At 47.7% G+C, this 17304-nt stretch overlaps 2 protein-coding genes across 2 annotated transcripts in view; one reads left to right on the top strand and one right to left on the bottom strand.

The window, feature by feature from the left end:
* The first annotated feature begins 5242 nt into the window (after nucleotides 1–5242).
* Nucleotides 5243–5998, top strand: id2b (inhibitor of DNA binding 2b). The gene is made up of 2 exons (XM_070849821.1): nucleotides 5243–5532; nucleotides 5674–5998. The coding sequence occupies exons 1-2, from the start codon at nucleotides 5243–5245 to the stop codon at nucleotides 5996–5998; spliced, it is 615 nt and encodes a 204-aa protein (XP_070705922.1).
* A 3346-nt stretch (nucleotides 5999–9344) lies between these two features.
* kidins220b (kinase D-interacting substrate 220b) overlaps nucleotides 9345–17304 on the bottom strand; it is a 26938-nt gene continuing 18978 nt past the window's right edge. Inside the window, exons 25-30 of the mRNA XM_070848937.1 lie at nucleotides 15681–15800; nucleotides 14399–14428; nucleotides 13847–13984; nucleotides 13643–13741; nucleotides 13279–13482; nucleotides 9345–12717 (exon numbers count right to left, since the gene is read on the bottom strand). Of these exons, the coding sequence (XP_070705038.1) occupies nucleotides 11530–12717; nucleotides 13279–13482; nucleotides 13643–13741; nucleotides 13847–13984; nucleotides 14399–14428; nucleotides 15681–15800 (1779 nt within the window). The 3' untranslated portion in view covers nucleotides 9345–11529. The remainder of the gene's footprint in view (nucleotides 12718–13278; nucleotides 13483–13642; nucleotides 13742–13846; nucleotides 13985–14398; nucleotides 14429–15680; nucleotides 15801–17304) is intronic.

The raw sequence follows: 17304 nt of genomic DNA, 5'->3' as shown, positions 1-17304 counted from the left end.
TGACTTTTAACTGATTCATTATTGGTGATTCATGGATGTGGACCTTTCCAAGAAGACGACAGGTGTTTCAGATGGGACTCTGAGTATTTCCTTTCATTAAAACCCAAAGAACAGGAGCACCGATTCCTTCAGTCCTTTCAGGCAGTTAAGATAAGTAACCTAATGTTGTGTTTGGAACCTATGGGGAAACAGGCTTATTTTGATTTTGTAATATAATCTTATACTATTTTTTCTAATACTGTTCTTATTCAAATTGTCTGCCGAGAATGAACCAAAAATAACAAAGATTCTGGTAGAATTTTGATTATTGTAGCTCCAACAGAACAAATGTGCTTTCAGTCACGGAGGTAATCTCATATTGTATTTTATCAATTTAACATGTAAGAACAGTCTTTGTTATTGTGAACAGATAATATACTACATCAAGTACATAATAATAATAATAATAATATATAACAACATGTACATTATTAATGTGTCAGGAAGCAGATATGTTCAGATTTTGGGGGCATGAATGGATTTCTTTCATTTCTGCAACAAAATTGTAAGTTTTTTTCATATAAAAACATCACAGACAGTAGAATTTGTTTGAAGAACCTTTCATGTATTTAACAAATATTTTTCATAACTTATCTATGTCCATAAAATGTGCGACAGTCCATTATTCCTGAAAGATAACAATAATATTACATTACCGCAGGAAATACAGCAATAATACACCTCTTTACAGATGTTCACCTAAATGTACCTAGCTAGCTAGCTTAGTAGCTGTGTGTGTGTATCATTATCAAAATGCTCACACAATTGTACAGATTCATACAACTTAAGTATTGAAGCTGTATTACTCATTTACATCTGTAATGTGTTCACCAGTCGGCGGACATTTTGATATCATCAAGTCTGTGTAGCTTACAAATTTAATGACGAGCAATGGTTAGAAAACAGGTACAAAATGAGAAATTACTGACTGCTAACACCGACTGCTAACACTGAGTGCTAACACTAACACTGACTGCTAACACTAACTGCTAACTGCTAACACCGTCTGCTAACACTAACTGCTAACACTAACACTGACTGCTAACACCGTCTGCTAACACTGAGTGCTAACACTGACTGCTAACAGTGACTGCTAACACTGAGTGCTAACACTAACACTGACTGCTAACACTGACTGCTAACACTAACTGCTAACTGCTAACACCATCTGCTAACACTAACTGCTAACACTAACACTAACTGCTAACACTAACACTGACTGCTAACACCGTCTGCTAACACTGACTGCTAACACTGACCGCTAACACTAACACTGACTGCTAACACTAACACTGACTGCTAACACTAACTGCTAACACTAACACTAACTGCTAACACTGACTGCTAACACTAACTGCTAACACTAACTGCTAACACTAACACTAACTGCTAACACTAACACTAACTGCTAACACTAACACTAACACTGACTGCTAACACTAACACTGACTGCTAACACTAACTGCTAACACTAACACTAACACTAACACTAACTGCTAACACTAACTGCTAACACTAACACTAACTGCTAACACTAACTGCTAACACTAACACTAACTGCTAACACTAACACTAACACTAACACTGACTGCTAACACTAACACTGACTGCTAACACTAACTGCTAACACTAACACTAACACTAACACTAACACTAACACTAACTGCTAACACTGACTGCTAACACTAACTGCTAACACTAACACTAACTGCTAACACTAACTGCTAACACTAACTGCTAACACTAACACTAACTGCTAACACTAACACTAACACTAACACTGACTGCTAACACTAACTGCTAACACTGACTGCTAACACTAACTGCTAACACTGACTGCTAACACTAACACTGACTGCTAACACTAACTGCTAACACTGACTGCTAACACTAACTGCTAACACTAACTGCTAACACTGACTGCTAACACTAACTGCTAACACTAACTGCTAACACTGACACTGACTGCTAACACTAACTGCTAACACTGACTGCTAACACTAACTGCTAACACTAACTGCTAACACTGACTGCTAACACTAACACTAACTGCTAACACTAACTGCTAACACTGTCAGTGCACGTTTTCTAAACTAAAATATGACTGTTAGGGTGGAAGATGTTTTTCTTACCTCAACTTTCACACGTACTCCGCAGCACCGAGTCACTTCCGGTAGTTTCACCAGCTGTCAGACAAAAATCACTGACATAACAATAATGTCCGTACAGCAGGATCTAACGGTGGAATACACACGATTCAATGAGGGGAAACAGCCAAAGAGGGTTTTGGGTCAGTGACGAAAAAGGGTTGGCATGATGAGCAATTAAAAAATGTTTTAAAAACTTGTTTTAAAAGCATGCATCATGTTTGTTAAAGTGTCTATTTTGTATTTATGTCGGTTTTATATCATTTTAAATGGCATTTGCATCATGTTTTATAAAAGGTAAGACTCAATATGGTGGAAAATGTCAAATGGTGTAACCACAAAAGAATGAGAAATACTAAATATTTTATTCACTTCAAGTGTATGTAAGTGTACTTAAAACAATAATTACTTTGTTTTGAAATAACTCATGAAAAGAGATTTAATTAGGCTTATCTCTAAATTAAAATTGTATGTGTTTCTGCAATATTAAACAGGACATATGCTGAGAACACCTCTTAACAAATTATGTAAGAATTGTTAAAAACCAGTGAGTTTCATGGTCGGCGACATTAGCTTAGCCTGCTAGCTAACATGGCTAGTGGTGTGTGAACACTGCTGGGGGTAAGTTGTTCCTCCTGTTGTGTCTGAAGAGAAACTCAAAACCTGTTTGGATGTAGTAATAAATCTGATTATGTTCATTTGCCATTTGGATTTATTACTTTGTGAATAGAGAAAGAACTTATTATAGTGTACAGTAAAGAGATACAGATTTTAATTTAGAAAAACAACTGCTGCATGCAGGTTGTTTTTTTGGACCAGGACCAGCGTGCAGGACCAGCGTGGAGGACCAGCGTGCAGGACCAGCGTGCAGGACCAGCGTGGAGGACCAGCGTGGAGGACCAGCGTGGAGGACCAGCGTGCAGGACCAGCGTGCAGGACCAGCGTGGAGGACCAGCGTGGAGGACCAGCGTGCAGGACCAGCGTGCAGACATCACTCCATGACACTCAGCTAGGGATCTTTCGGTAGATGTACTGACTGAACTGGACTGAACACATACACACTTTTCTTTTGGTACATTTTACTATTTATTTTCTATAAAAGTGCCCTAAAATGGTTTATACTCACCTGTTCTGGTCCCTACAGGACAAGACTTCAGTGTTCCTTTGAGTGGTGAGTTCTTGAAGCCATTATTGATATGTGATCAGTTCCACTGAAGGTCTTTGCATTTCAAATAAATGTAAATGTTACTTTGTTCTACTAAGAGTTTGTCCTCGTCACTCTGTTCTCCTTGAACGTACCTAATGTTACTGGTGCCATAGAAAGGCCACATACGCCTTGTGTTTGGTACTATATTCATTCCTGTATGCTACAGTGGCCTTAGTGAGTGTTGCACCGCTACAATGGGATCCACAGCAGATGGATCGTAGCACTCGCAGATTGCAGGTCTTGCACAGAAACATGAAATGTCTCTCCAGCATACGGTCGCTGGCTCTTCTGAGTCACTGTCTTCAGTAGTATCCAGTAGTATCCAGTAGTATCCAGTAGTATCCAGTAGTATCCAGTAGTACTCCATGTGTACTCCATGCTTGAGGATTGATCCTTCAGGAAGTTATAAAGTTCAATAAAGCCGTACGCTTTACGGCCCCACCCTCTCCATCAGGTGCTTTTGAACCCACCCACTGTGCTGAGTAGATAAAAGTTTGTCTTGTTTCTGTGTTGGGTCACTGCATTACATCTGCCCGTGGCATCCTTCAGTACGGCTCCATGTGAGCCCATACAGCACGTTCATCGTGGGGGGGGGGCACAGAGAGCGGCATAGGAGGTTGTATACGTCACACAGGTGCGGATTGTAACCTGCTTGCGACGGCCCCCGAAGTGGAAAGCCTGGATTTCACTGTTGAGCTTCTAACTCCTTGGCGGTGTCCTTCGGCTCTCTGTGTCTTGGCCTGGTGGAGCTGGAGAGTCCGGCTTCTTGCGAAGCAAAGCTAACGGCTCATCACGCTTTCCGCCTTGTGTGACTTTTGCAAACTTCCTCAGTAAAGAGAAACTTTGAGACTGTGGAGAAACATGAACACGTTTTGGTGTGTTTGCCAAATGAGGATGATGAAGGACCTTCAGCGGCCGTGTTCCTCTTTGTTCCCCTCAGCGGTCACCGTGATGACGGATCTCTGATTTGACTGCCGGTTTGATCTGCAGGTGCCTCGTCCGCGGTGACGTTACAGCAGCTGTGAGACGCCGATGACCCCCCCCACCCCCCCGCAATTTGCATCTTATCGTCCTGCCATCAGCTCGGCCTGCGGCGCGGCGGGTCGCAGCAGCGCTCCGGTCCTCTGACACGGAGCTGGAACATGCAAAACAGCCTGCAGCCACATATTCAAATGCAGTTCTCCACAGGGGGGGTTACTGTTAGGACATTTTCATACCAGAGGACACAGCAGCACAACTTCTGGTGTTTGTCTTGCAAATGTTCCCACAGGATCAGGATCAGGATCAGGATCAGGTTCAGGGCTCTGTTGAACACGACCGTCAGCTTTTGTTCTTCCTGTGTGACAAATGAGCTGGAAGTTAAAGGACAACTAGAAAACAATGAACGTATCCTGGTGCCACTAAAAGTAGAACCCCTGTTTTAGTGAATGTAGTCTGGTGTGTGTGCTGTTTGTGGTTAAACCAAAAGGATCTTCCAGGTCTCTCTCTGTAGGGATCCTTTCCATGATGCTGTCACACACTTAGAATAACACTCTGAGTGGGTGCCTTTCTTGAATGTCATCATTTATTGGTAGATTTATCTTCTCAGCTGGAGGCAGAAAACAGCCTGAACGTACTTCCGGCAGCTGCAGGTAACAGGTGAGCTGCTGGGCCAATCAGCTCGCTCCAGGAGATGATGGACGTCGGTCAGAGCCAATGAGCGTCCAGCTGAGACCACAGCGGCTCAATAAAAACTCACCGAGCCGCTGGCCGGCTCAGTCCGGGGGGATCTGAGGTGGAGGGGGGTCCTTGGAGGTCCGTCAGCGTCCCTCCGCTTCTGAGTTTCCGCTCATGTGAAGCTCCAGCAGCCATGACAGCCGGGAGTCCGCTGCTGTGTGCGGGCAGGAGGAGGAGGAGCGGCCCTCCGCGGGGCTTCTCTCCGGTCCCGGTGCTGCTGCTGCGGGACATGAACCTGTGCTACCGGCTGCTGCGGCGCCTGGTGCCCGGCCTGCCGCCCGGACGGGCCGCCGGCAGGATGGAGATCCTCCGGCGCGCCATCGACTACATCCTGAAGCTGCAGACCGAGCTGGGCGCCTCCTGCCCGGCGGGGGAGAGCCGTCACACCCGGACCGGGCTCCACAGAGCGGCCAGAGAGACCAGGTAGGATCTGGTGTTGAAGATCGATTCATTGATCATGTACTGGTGATAGAATCTGGAGTGGAACTAAAGAAAAGAAGAAAAACTACACATTGTTATTTTTTAATATTTGTTTTATTAACAAAACATGTTTTGGGGGTTCAGACCCCCACAGGACCCCACAGGACCCCCACAGGACCCCGCAGGACCCCACAGGACCCCCACAGGACCCCCGCAGGACCCCTACAGGACCCCACAGGACCCCTACAGGACCCCACAGGACCCCACAGGACCCCGCAGGACCCCACAGGACCCCACAGGACCCCGCAGGACCCCACAGGACCCCGCAGGACCCCTACAGGACCCCTACAGGACCCCACAGGACCCCACAGGACCCCGCAGGACCCCGCAGGACCCCCGCAGGACCCCACAGGACCCCCGCAGGACCCCGCAGGACCCCACAGGACCCCCGCAGGACAGGACAATTTGAGAAACACAGCAGGTTATAATTAGTTATTTTGATCAGATCAATGATCAGAAGCATTCATTTCCATTCATCCCAAATGTATCATCATCATTCCTGTGGATCCTGGTCCTGGTTCTGCTGATGTGGTTCCCTGGTTCCTATGGATCCTGGTTCTGCTGATGTGGTTCCCTGGTTCCTGTGGATCCTGGTCCCGGTCCCGCTGATGTGGTTCTCTGGTTCCTGTGGATCCTGGTCCTGGTCCCGCTGATGTGGTTCTCTGGTTCCTGTGGATCCTGGTCCTGGTTCTGCTGATGTGGTTCCCTGGTTCCTATGGATCCTGGTTCTGCTGATGTGGTTCCCTGGTTCCTGTGGATCCTGGTCCCGGTCCCGCTGATGTGGTTCCCTGGTTCCTGTGGATCCTGGTCCCGGTCCCGCTGATGTGGTTCTCTGGTTCCTGTGGATCCTGGTCCTGGTCCCGCTGATGTGGTTCTCTGGTTCCTATGGATCCTGGTCCTGGCCCTGCTGATGTGGTTCTCTGGTTCCTGTGGGTCCTGGTCCCGGTCCCGCTGATGTGGTTCTCTGGTTCCTGTGGATCCTGGTCCTGGTTCTGCTGATGTGGTTCCCTGGTTCCTATGGATCCTGGTCCTGGCCCCGCTGATGTGGTTCTCCACCAGCCAATGGATGTGCGTCTGTCCAAGGCTCCAGCCTGTCCGTCCTTGGGAGCTGGATCTCTCCTTCACTGTGGTGCTCCCGGAGGTTTCTCTTTTCCCACTGGGTTTTTTGAGTTTTTCCTTCCCGAAGAAGGAGGGTCATAAAGGGCAGGTGATGCCTCGGACTGATCCACCGGACTGATCCATTGGCCTCATCGACTGCTGGACTCTTTATTAGATTGTTTGTTCGCTTACACTTGTTTATTTCAGTGAACTTTGTAAAGCACTGTGAGACTCTGTTGTGATATTGGGCTATACAAATAAAATTGAATTGAATCATCATCATCACATTGTAGCCCCAGTGCATGCTGGGAAACCTGCTCGGTCCCGTGTTCCTCGGCTCCACAGAGTTTTGTCACTTAATGATTTTAATAAAGTTTTGTTGTTCAAATGACAGATTTCTATTTCAATGCCGTCATCTTCATCATCTTCATCATTTGACCTTTGACCTCTTTGTGCCTCTGCAGCCTGACGTCCCCAAAGCTCCTTTAACTTCCTGTCTGTGGAGCTGCACTTCCTGTGTGATTATCAAAATAAGACAAAAATCTGACACACAACTTAACTGGAAGTTTTGTTTTATAACTCATCAACTGAACTCCACAGGAAGAGGGAACAGTCGCAGCTTTGTCTCTTCAAAGTAAAGGTCAAGATAAATGTTGCTGTTTTACTAATGTTGTTTTATTTCAACAGGTTCCTGTTGATCCTGTGGATCCTGGTCCTGGCCCCGCTGATGTGGTTCTCTGGTTCCTGTGGATCCTGGTCCTGGCCCCGCTGATGTGGTTCTCTGGTTCCTGTGGATCCTGGTCCTGGCCCCGCTGATGTGGTTCTCTGGTTCCTGTGGATCCTGGTCCTGGTCCCGCTGATGTGGTTCTCTGGTTCCTGTGGATCCTGGTCCTGGTCCCGCTGATGTGGTTCTCTGGTTCCTGTGGATCCTGGTCCTGGCCCCGCTGATGTGGTTCTCTGGTTCCTGTGGATCCTGGTCCTGGTCCCGCTGATGTGGTTCTCTGGTTCCTGTGGATCCTGGTCCTGGTCCCGCTGATGTGGTTCTCTGGTTCCTGTGGATCCTGGTCCTGGTCCCGCTGATGTGGTTCTCTGGTTCCTGTGGATCCTGGTCCTGGCCCCGCTGATGTGGTTCTCTGGTTCCTGTGGATCCTGGTCCTGGTCCCGCTGATGTGGTTCTCTGGTTCCTGTGGATCCTGGTCCTGGTCCCGCTGATGTGGTTCTCTGGTTCCTGTGGATCCTGGTCCTGGTCCCGCTGATGTGGTTCTCTGGTTCCTGTGGATCCTGGTCCTGGCCCCGCTGATGTGGTTCTCTGGTTCCTGTGGATCCTGGTCCTGGTCCCGCTGATGTGGTTCTCTGGTTCCTGTGGATCCTGGTCCTGGTCCCGCTGATGTGGTTCTCTGGTTCCTGTGGATCCTGGTCCTGGTCCCGCTGATGTGGTTCTCTGGTTCCTGTGGATCCTGGTCCTGGCCCCGCTGATGTGGTTCTCTGGTTCCTGTGGATCCTGGTCCTGGCCCCGCTGATGTGGTTCTCTGGTTCCTGTGGATCCTGGTCCTGGTCCCGCTGATGTGGTTCTCTGGTTCCTGTGGATCCTGGTCCTGGCCCCGCTGATGTGGTTCTCTGGTTCCTGTGGATCCTGGTCCTGGCCCCGCTGATGTGGTTCTCTGGTTCCTGTGGATCCTGGTCCTGGTCCTGCTGATGTGGTTCTCTGGCTACAGCCTGTCCGTCAGTCTAGACAGTGCAGCTCTGTTATAATGACCAATAGTTAATTTTGACTCACTAGTTAAGTAATTTTCCTGCAGGTGTTAATCATGTGACCTCACCTGCAGACTGACAGGAAGTCGACTCAGGGCACTAATTTAATCAGAGGACTCTTATTCTGAAATCAAAGCACTTCCCTTGGCTTCAAGGACCCTTGTTGTGGCGGGAGGAAGTCTGCGTTTCCTGTTCTGGATTAAAGTTTGAACTATCAAAGTTTCTGTTGCACAGTTTCAAAATAAAATCCAACATTTTATTTGAAACAATAAATACATGAAGTGTGAATATAAATAGTCCTCTGAGTCCACTTCCTGGTGTGTGAGTGACTGGTAGGTAGTAAAAGAGTTGGAACTGGTCCAGTAGATCCGTGTTTCTGTTCTGAACAGATGAATTAACCTGTTAAACACTGTGATCAGACTGATCAGACTGATCAGACTGATCAGACTGAGATCAGACTGTGATCAGACTGTGATCAGACTGATCAGACTGATCACAGTCTGATCAGACTGTGATCAGTCTGATCAGACTGTGATCAGACCAGACTGTGATCAGACTGATCAGTCTGATCAGACTGTGATCAGACTGTGATCAGACTGTGATCAGACTGATCAGACTGATCAGACTGTGATCAGACCAGACTGTGATCAGACTGTGATCAGACTGATCAGACTGTGATCAGACTGTGATCAGACTGTGATCAGACTGATCAGACTGATCAGACTGTGATCAGACTGTGATCAGACTGATCAGACTGATCAAACGTCGCCTCCTGCTGGTGAAACTCTTCTTTGTTTCCTCTCAGCTGAGAGCACACGACTCTTTTTCCTCTCAGAGGGAAATAATTGACTTTTTGCTCTTCGGCCGGTCGACTTGAACATTTAAAAAACACAGCAACAGTCAGAGACGTTCAACATCCAGATTTTATTTGAGTTCATCAGATTCACCTTCAGACGACAGAGTTACAGGATTCAGACGACGAAGAGCACTGAGACGATGAAGACGACAAAGCTGTAAAACACCAACATGCAGCTTCACCTGACGGACGCCATGACAACACGCCGGCGTCTGATGCTGAGATTATTCTGATTCAAACACCAAGGCTTCTTCTTGTGTTTGTTCTCAAGCTGTCTGAAGCCTGATTTATATTCTTCTTCTGCTGCTGCCGCCTGTTAGCCGCCTGTTAGCCGCCTGTTAGCCGCCTGTTAGCCGCCTGTTAGCCGCCTGTTAGCCGTTAAAGAGAACGAAGCTGCGAGCTCACACGTCGGCCATGTTGAGCCGTCTTCTCTGCTGCAGCAGATCGGCTACAGACCGTTAAACGTGTGCTGAATTAGCTGTTAGCACTTCCTGTTAGCAGCGTCTCTGACCCTGAAGGAAACGTGAAGATTCTCTCCTCTCTGGTTTCTGTTTCCAGACTGAAACATAAATCAGGCTTCAGACGCTCACATTCTCACATTCAGACACATTTTGGGTTTAAATTTGATTTCAACACTGAATTGATGTTAAAATATTTGACTTCCTTCTTTCTTTTAATTGATGAACTGATTATTTGTCTCATCATCATCGAAACTAAAATCAGCTCCGACTCGACCACTGATTTGTTCGTTTGGCTCAACGTGAATAAAGTTTTTGTCTCTAAATGCGACCACGAGCGATCCGACAAACACCAACACGTAAAGTGACACGAGCTAATACTGACACTGACAGCGTTATCACACAATGTGTTCACCTCATTGGGATTCTTCTTCTAATTAAACAGCTTTATTTAGATCAATCAGAGTTCAGTGTGACAAACGTCGCCGCCTCCAGAACAAAAGTTAAAAATAAACAGAATTTACGTTTTAAAATGTGACGGAAAGAAGTTTAAAGAAAATTCAGAGTTTATGAAATGAAATTCATTTTAAAATCTGGAAAAACGTTTGAGTTTGATCGATCACGAATCCTTTAACGGACTGACCTCGTGACAGAGAGGAGAATAAACTGAACGTGATACGAAGTCAATACAGGCTTCATTTTATTTAAACATTGTCACATTTTTTTCTTTCTCCAGGTGTTCTTCCACAGGTGTACGAGGACGCAGGTTCCGCGCAGGTTCATAGGGACCGATATCCACCGTTTGAGCCTGAACAGCACCGACTGAATCCTCCCTGATCATTTCATCCATTTTGGTGAGTTTCAAAGCCGATAAATCTTTAATATATTTCTATTTCTCGTCTTTCTGAGGGTTTTAACAGGAACGCAGACGACCGAAGACGTCGGAGAAAAGTCAATCTGGTGTTCACATGATTTTAAATGTCTCCGTACATTTAATTTCTAATTATATTTAATACTGGCCACCGGGCCTGACAACGTCTGTGGAGAAAACATCCACACAGACAAATGGTTGATCCCTGGAGACAACGAATCACATCACAACGACGACATGCAGCAGCTTCTAATTACAACATTTCTACTGAACTTCAAGCTTCTTCTACTAACGTGAGCATGCAGCTAATACGACCAATAATCACTCCACACGCTGAAACTACGAGTCCACCAGCAGCCGCCGTTAACCTCTCTCAGCCCTTTAACGCCACGGCCGCGCTCCTCACGACTCTAACCACCAGGACGTGAGCGTAAACGGTGCCAAACTTTAGAAAGTTGTTTGTTTGTTGCCTTTAAAATGTTAATGTAATGTTTAGCTCAGTTAGCTGCGGGCTGTTAGATGTTAGCTTCATTAGCTCTAGTAGCGCTAATAGTTCTCTTACCAGTTAGCTCAATTAGCCCCATTAGCTTTATGATCTATGCTAGACTTATTAGCTATGCTAGTTGTAAACTCTATTAGCTATTACCTCGCTAGCTCAGTTAGCTGTGTGGCCAAACAGACCATAACAGCTGACGAGCTCTCCTGCGGATGCAGCAGCATCCTGACGTCCAGTTTTAACTAAATTCAGGACTAGTCTTCTTCAAAATGTTGCAGTGACTCAACATTAAGTGTCACATGTTGCGTTCTAGAGTAAACATCTACCTACAGGCTTCTGATTGGCTCAGGAGGTTGAGAGGCGGCGGCTGGTGGCCCCTCAGTGCTCTTCTTCACGGGTCACCACGAGGTCACAGGATGCTCTCCCGCTCCTCGCCGAAGGTGACGGTGTCGGAGGACACGGCACAGATCTCCGGCGGGTCTCCGGGTTTCAGGCCCCTCTTCAGGTGAACCACTCGGACGTTCTCGTTGTTCGGCCCCGGCCGAGCGGCGGTTGTGGCGGTGGTGGCGCTGCCGGTGGTCCCGGAGCTTGGGGACATGATGACATCGCTGGAGGAGGAGGAGGTGGGGTTGGAGGAGGTGGAGCCCTCTGCCGGCTGGCGGGGACGGTTGCCCTGCTGGGCGTTGGTGTTGTTGTTGAGCGTGACGTTGCTCGGCGTGCGGTTCAGGTTGTAGGACTTGGACGACGGCCAGCTCTCCTCGGGGCTGCTGGCCAGCAGGCTGCACTGGTCCTCGGAGCAGATGGACATGCGAGCGACCGCGGGGTCCTGCAGGCCGCTGAGGCTGCTGGGAAGGCCGCGCTTCCTGGCCAGGCTCTCCTCGTCCAGCTCGATCAGGTTGGCCCGGTCCAGCTGCGACAGGTCCGCCTCCTCGTCCTGCAGCGAGTGGTTGGGCGAGCTCTCGTTGGAGCGCACGCCCGAGTCCGAGGAGTCCTTCTTGTCCAACATGGCGTCTGACAGGTAGTCTTTCCCCTTCAGCGCCAGCGAGCCGCCTGGAAGTTTGGGGTCGACCGCCTTCTTTCCGTCTTTCAGCAGGGGGGCGTTATCGGACTCCTCGGACTCCTCGTCATCACTGGTCAGCTTCTGGTAGCGCAGTCCGCCTCCGGCCTTCAGCTTCAGGTCGGCGGCGCCTTGGAACAGCCCGCCTCTTTCAGCGGAGGTCTTGCGGGTCAGCAGGGACTTGGAGGAGCCGTGGTCGCCCTTTTCGTCCTCCTCGGTAATGGGGTCCAGTGTGTCGCCATTGGAGGTGTAGTCGGCGCTGTCTGCTGCCGGTTTGCCGCTGCTCCTCTTGTTGAAGGATTTGCGTGCGTCCTGCTCGCCGCCATCTTTGCTCTTGTCATCTGCCGACGACGTCATGAACTGCGCGGGCTGCGGTTGGACGGGCCGCTCCGCGCCCAGCTCCAGCTGAGCCATCTGAGCGATGTACTCCTGGTAGGCGTTGCTGTACTCGGCCTGCTGCTTGTCCGTCAGCCTGCCGATGTCGTTGGACGACTCCTGGGAATTCAGGCTGGTCATGCTGGCGGCTCGGTGGGCGCCGACCTGAGGACAGACGGAGCGCAGAGTCAGTCCACCGAACGGCCGAATCTACGGCGACGTATCAGGGTACGTGAAAAACTAAATAAATAAAAGTGGGAGGAGCTAATATTTACATTTCTTAGTCAAATTCAGCAACAAGAAAAACCAGTTTCAGTACATTTATCTCTGAGAATAAGAGAGTTTATATTAATTTTTTTCAGAAATTCAAAGGTTTTAATGGGATTGCCCCCCCACCGTAATATTAATCATTTATTTTTTAATGGGCCGTCTGATGATTATTTCTCTACGTTTTATTGAGCGAGAAGAAAAATATTTATTTCACAAAACAAAATCAAACAGAGAATCAATCAGTCCTTTAAAACAGAAACAGTTTTCTGTGAAACAGAAATAAAGAATATTAAATCTGACTAAATGACTTTAAAGATCGATCATCAGTCAGATTTGTTGTTTCACAGATTTTTTGCATCATATTTAATTAGTCACACGAACAGTGTGTTTAGAAACTGGATGCAGCAGAAATAATAAATATTACGTCACAAAGGTCAGAGGTCACTGCAGCCTCACCGGTTCGTCCAGTCCCACGGCGCTCAGCTCCTCGAAGCTCAGGTTGAAGCTGTACATCTGCGAAGCTTCAATGTTGGCGGCGCCGGCGTGGGGCGGCGCCGCGGCTCGCCTACCCGTCTCCATGTGAACGCCCACGACGCTGCCCTGCTCGCTGGCGCCGTCCTCGTGCAGCACCTGACTCTCTATGAGACGCATGTCCAGGACCTGGGGGAGGAGACGGGACAGTTCAGGTCAGTCTGATGGTAGAAATTAGAAAAGAGTTCTGATTTGACGAATCGACTAAAAACAAAGCAGCCTCACATGAAAGGGGCTTTAACGTGCTAATGTTTAGCACGTTAGCTCGTTAGCATGCTAACATGCTTACCGTGGCTCTGAAGAGCTGCCAGTCCCCAAAGTTCATGCTCATCTCCTTCTTCAGCTCGTCGATGTTACACTGAGACAAAACTCTGCCGTTAACGTTTGCCTGGAAACGACAACGTCCGCGTTAATTCCACGTAAAAACATTAAGTCTTATCTGAGCGGCTTCTGTCCCGCAGGTCGTCATGACGACCGCGTCGCCGTCACTGACCTTCCTGATGGTGGCGCGGTACTGTCCCATCATGCTCTGGTCGATGCCTTCGATCTGCCGCACGCGCTCACAGACGGCCTCCGTCGTCATGGAGCTGAGGAGGACGGGCGGGGCGCCCGACACCACGGAGGCGGAGCCCTGAACACAAACACACGGGTCTGATTCCCGGGGAGACGGTCGGCTCGACGCTCTCATGCTGAGAATGTAGTTTCATGTTTTATTTCATGACACGTGTGCTGAAATGTATTTTTATCCTTGAAATCCTTTAAACTACATTTTCTCCATGAAAAGCAGCGAAGGTTAAAACGTGTTCATGTGTCTGCAGGAGGGGGCCGGTGCTGCAGTGTGGGGGGGGCAAAGATCATCACACACTTCTAACTCTACTCTGCAGAGGCTAGACCAGGCAAGGTGCATGCTGGGAGATGTAGGAGGCAGCACGTCAGAGGGAGTTAGTCTGCATGTGAAGGAAGGAAGGACGGAAGGAGGGAGGGAAGGAGGGAGGGAGGGAGGGAGGGAGGGAGGGAGGGAGGGTCATGTTAGAGAGTTCAATACCTGATTCCTTTTCAAAGATGAAACCTTATACTGCAGACAGACAGACAGGTAAACAGACAGACAGGTAAACAGACGGTGAACAGGTGAGGAATGAAGCTGGAGAGAAAACTGACGGGTTTGTGCAGATTAAATATAAACTTTTAAAGACGTCCATGAACACATTTTACGACCCAAAGAGTGTGTGAGTGTGAGTGTGTGTGTGTGTGTGTGTGTGTGTGTGAGTGTGCGTGTGTGTGTGAGTGTGTGAGTGTGTGTGTGTGTGTGAGTGTGTGTGTGTGTGTGTGTGAGTGTGTGTGTGTGTGTGTGTGAGTGTGTGTGTGTGTGTGTGTGTGTGTGTGTGTGTGTGTGTGTGTCTTTATACCCTCCAGGAGTACGGAGGACTGACATGATTATGTCTTAGGGTTTGTTATAATAATGAATTAATCAATTTGCCATAAAATGGACCAAAATAATACAAATAATAATAAAATAAATGTACGTGTTCATTAATAGAGGAAAGGAAAGACATTTTAAAAAACTATGAACTAATGAAATGGAAAATAAAAAAGTAAAAGTAAATAAATACAGAAGAAAATAAAAAAATTTAAATTCATGTCTCAATTTATAAAATTAATTCCTACATTTATTTTTAATATAATTTTTAATACATTTAAAAATAATAAATGAGAAAATAAGCTGCAGATGATTTAATTTGATCATTACGTGACGACCTGATATTTAGTCTTACAGGTTCATTTTCACTGTTATTGTTCTCTTCCTGGTGAAATAAGATTCATTCCTAAATACATTTAGAATAATTAACAAGGATTGTTTTAAGTCCTGACTGAAAATACGAGAACTGGAAAAATTAAACAAATCCTGATTAAATTAATTATATTTTAAACTTTATTGGAGTTCCTTTCAGCCATTTTTAATTTCCTGTGTGTTACTTTGTGTTTTTGTTTATTTATTCACCAATTTCTGTAAAAACATTAATTAATTTGAGCGTTGTGTTAATTACAGGATATAGTGCTCGTCTGTCATACTTTTATGTTCTATATTTACATTTTTATGTTATATTTATTTTGATTATGCGCCAATATAACGAGCCAGATGTAAAGTGAAAACTTACTGATCCTGATTATTGATTGCTGATTGATTCTTTTCTGTTTGTCTAATGACGTCCGCCTTTGTCCTCCGTACTTCATGAATAATTCAGGCAGAAAATGAACCTCACGTGAAGCGTCAGGTCACGTGACCCTGTTGGGCCGGAGTCACGTGACCAGGCGCTGGTGGTACTTACAGGTGCAGGTGGTTCCCGGCTGGAGGAGTGTTTGGGTGGAGGGCGTGGATGAAGGTGTGATGGGTAGGAGGAGCCCAGCAGGGGGCGTGGCAGCTGGTAAAGGTGATGGGGGAAATATGGCTGGGGGGGGGGGCAAAAAAATCAAAATGATGTTTATGGAGACGATTCAACATCAAACAAGAAGAACGAGCAACAGAAACAAACAGAAACAAACAGAAACAAACTGAAACAAACTGAAACTTGTTGTCGTTTGTTGCTCTGAATCACAATAACGTCTGATTTCAATATTTTATTTTTATTTATTTTATTTTAGTTTTACTGAGATGGAGCTCATCTGCACCGCCTGACCACCTCCACCCACGACAACCACCCCGACAACAGCCCTGACAACAGCCCCGACAACCACCCCGACAACAGCCCTGACAACAGCCCTGACAACAGCCCTGACAACCACCCCGACAACAGCCCTGACAACAGCCCTGACAACCACCCCGACAACAGCCCTGACAACAGCCCTGACAACAGCCCTGACAACAGCCACGACAACAGCCCTGACAACAGCCCCGACAACAGCCCGGACAACAGCCCTGACAACAGCCCTGACAACAGCCACGACAACAGCCACGACAACAGCCCCGACAACAGCCCCGACAACAGCCCCGACAACAGCCCCGACAACAGCCACGACAACAGCCCTGACAACCACCCCGACAACAGCCCTGACAACAGCCCTGACAACAGCCACGACAACCACCCCGCCAACAGCCCTGACAACAGCCACGACAACCACCCCGACAACAGCCCTGACAACAGCCCTGACAACAGCCACGACAACAGCCCTGACAACAGCCCTGACAACAGCCACGACAACCACCCCGACAACAGCCCTGACAACAGCCCTGACAACCACCATGACAACCTTCCTTATAACGACGGCGGACTACAGACCAACAGGTGAGCATCTAAGCTATCAAATACTTTAAACTATTTCTTTGCCTTCGTTGCTCCAGAAGTGACACACTGTCACTGTTGTGATTCTGTCATGTGACCCGGCTGTAGCGGCAGCGGCGGCGGTCAGAATGTGTGATACAGCAGGTTCCTACGGTTCGATGTTTACGCTCCAAAAACACGACCACAACCTGGATACTTGCTAAGAAACGTCGGCGTGTTCAACTTTATACAAAAGTAGGACTCAACAACAACGAGACGTCGTCAGTGGCGTCACTGTTTGCTGAAACGGCTTCATCGTGCACCTGCGTGGCACTGGCGTGAGACAGAAACTGACCAATCGGAGCTGAGGACGTAGGTCACATGCACAAGAGTGAGATTCCTATGGAGGGTCTGAGGACGACAGCAGAGATTCACCTGACAGCAAAATAAATAAAGTGAAGCGGGAAAAGAAAGCACAGGTGATACCAGGTGAGGCTGAGCCAGGTGACCAGGGACCTGTCGGCTGTCTGATGATGTCACAGCTCTACTTACCACTCAACCAACCAGGTGAGCCAACGGCTAGCTGACGGAGAGAGGACCGTGAGGGTCCATGTTTGGGACCTGAACGCTGAATCTGAACTCACCTGTGGATCACCTGTGTGTGAATGGCATCATCAGGTGGGCGGGGCCTCTA

This window comes from Pempheris klunzingeri, chromosome 18, assembly GCF_042242105.1.
Source record: "Pempheris klunzingeri isolate RE-2024b chromosome 18, fPemKlu1.hap1, whole genome shotgun sequence".
In the NCBI taxonomy this organism is placed as follows: Eukaryota; Metazoa; Chordata; class Actinopteri; order Acropomatiformes; family Pempheridae; genus Pempheris; species Pempheris klunzingeri.
Note: the sequence above shows the minus strand (reverse complement) of the source record. Positions and strands in the feature narration are given on the sequence as shown.

Bases quoted from the DNA above. Each gene is read 5' to 3' on its own strand.
- id2b (XM_070849821.1), top strand. From the start codon at position 5,243: ATGACAGCCGGGAGTCCGCTGCTGTGTGCGGGCAGGAGGAGGAGGAGC. The intron at 5,533-5,673 runs GTAGGATCTGGT...TTGGGGGTTCAG, and splicing joins AGAGCGGCCAGAGAGACCAG to ACCCCCACAGGACCCCACAG.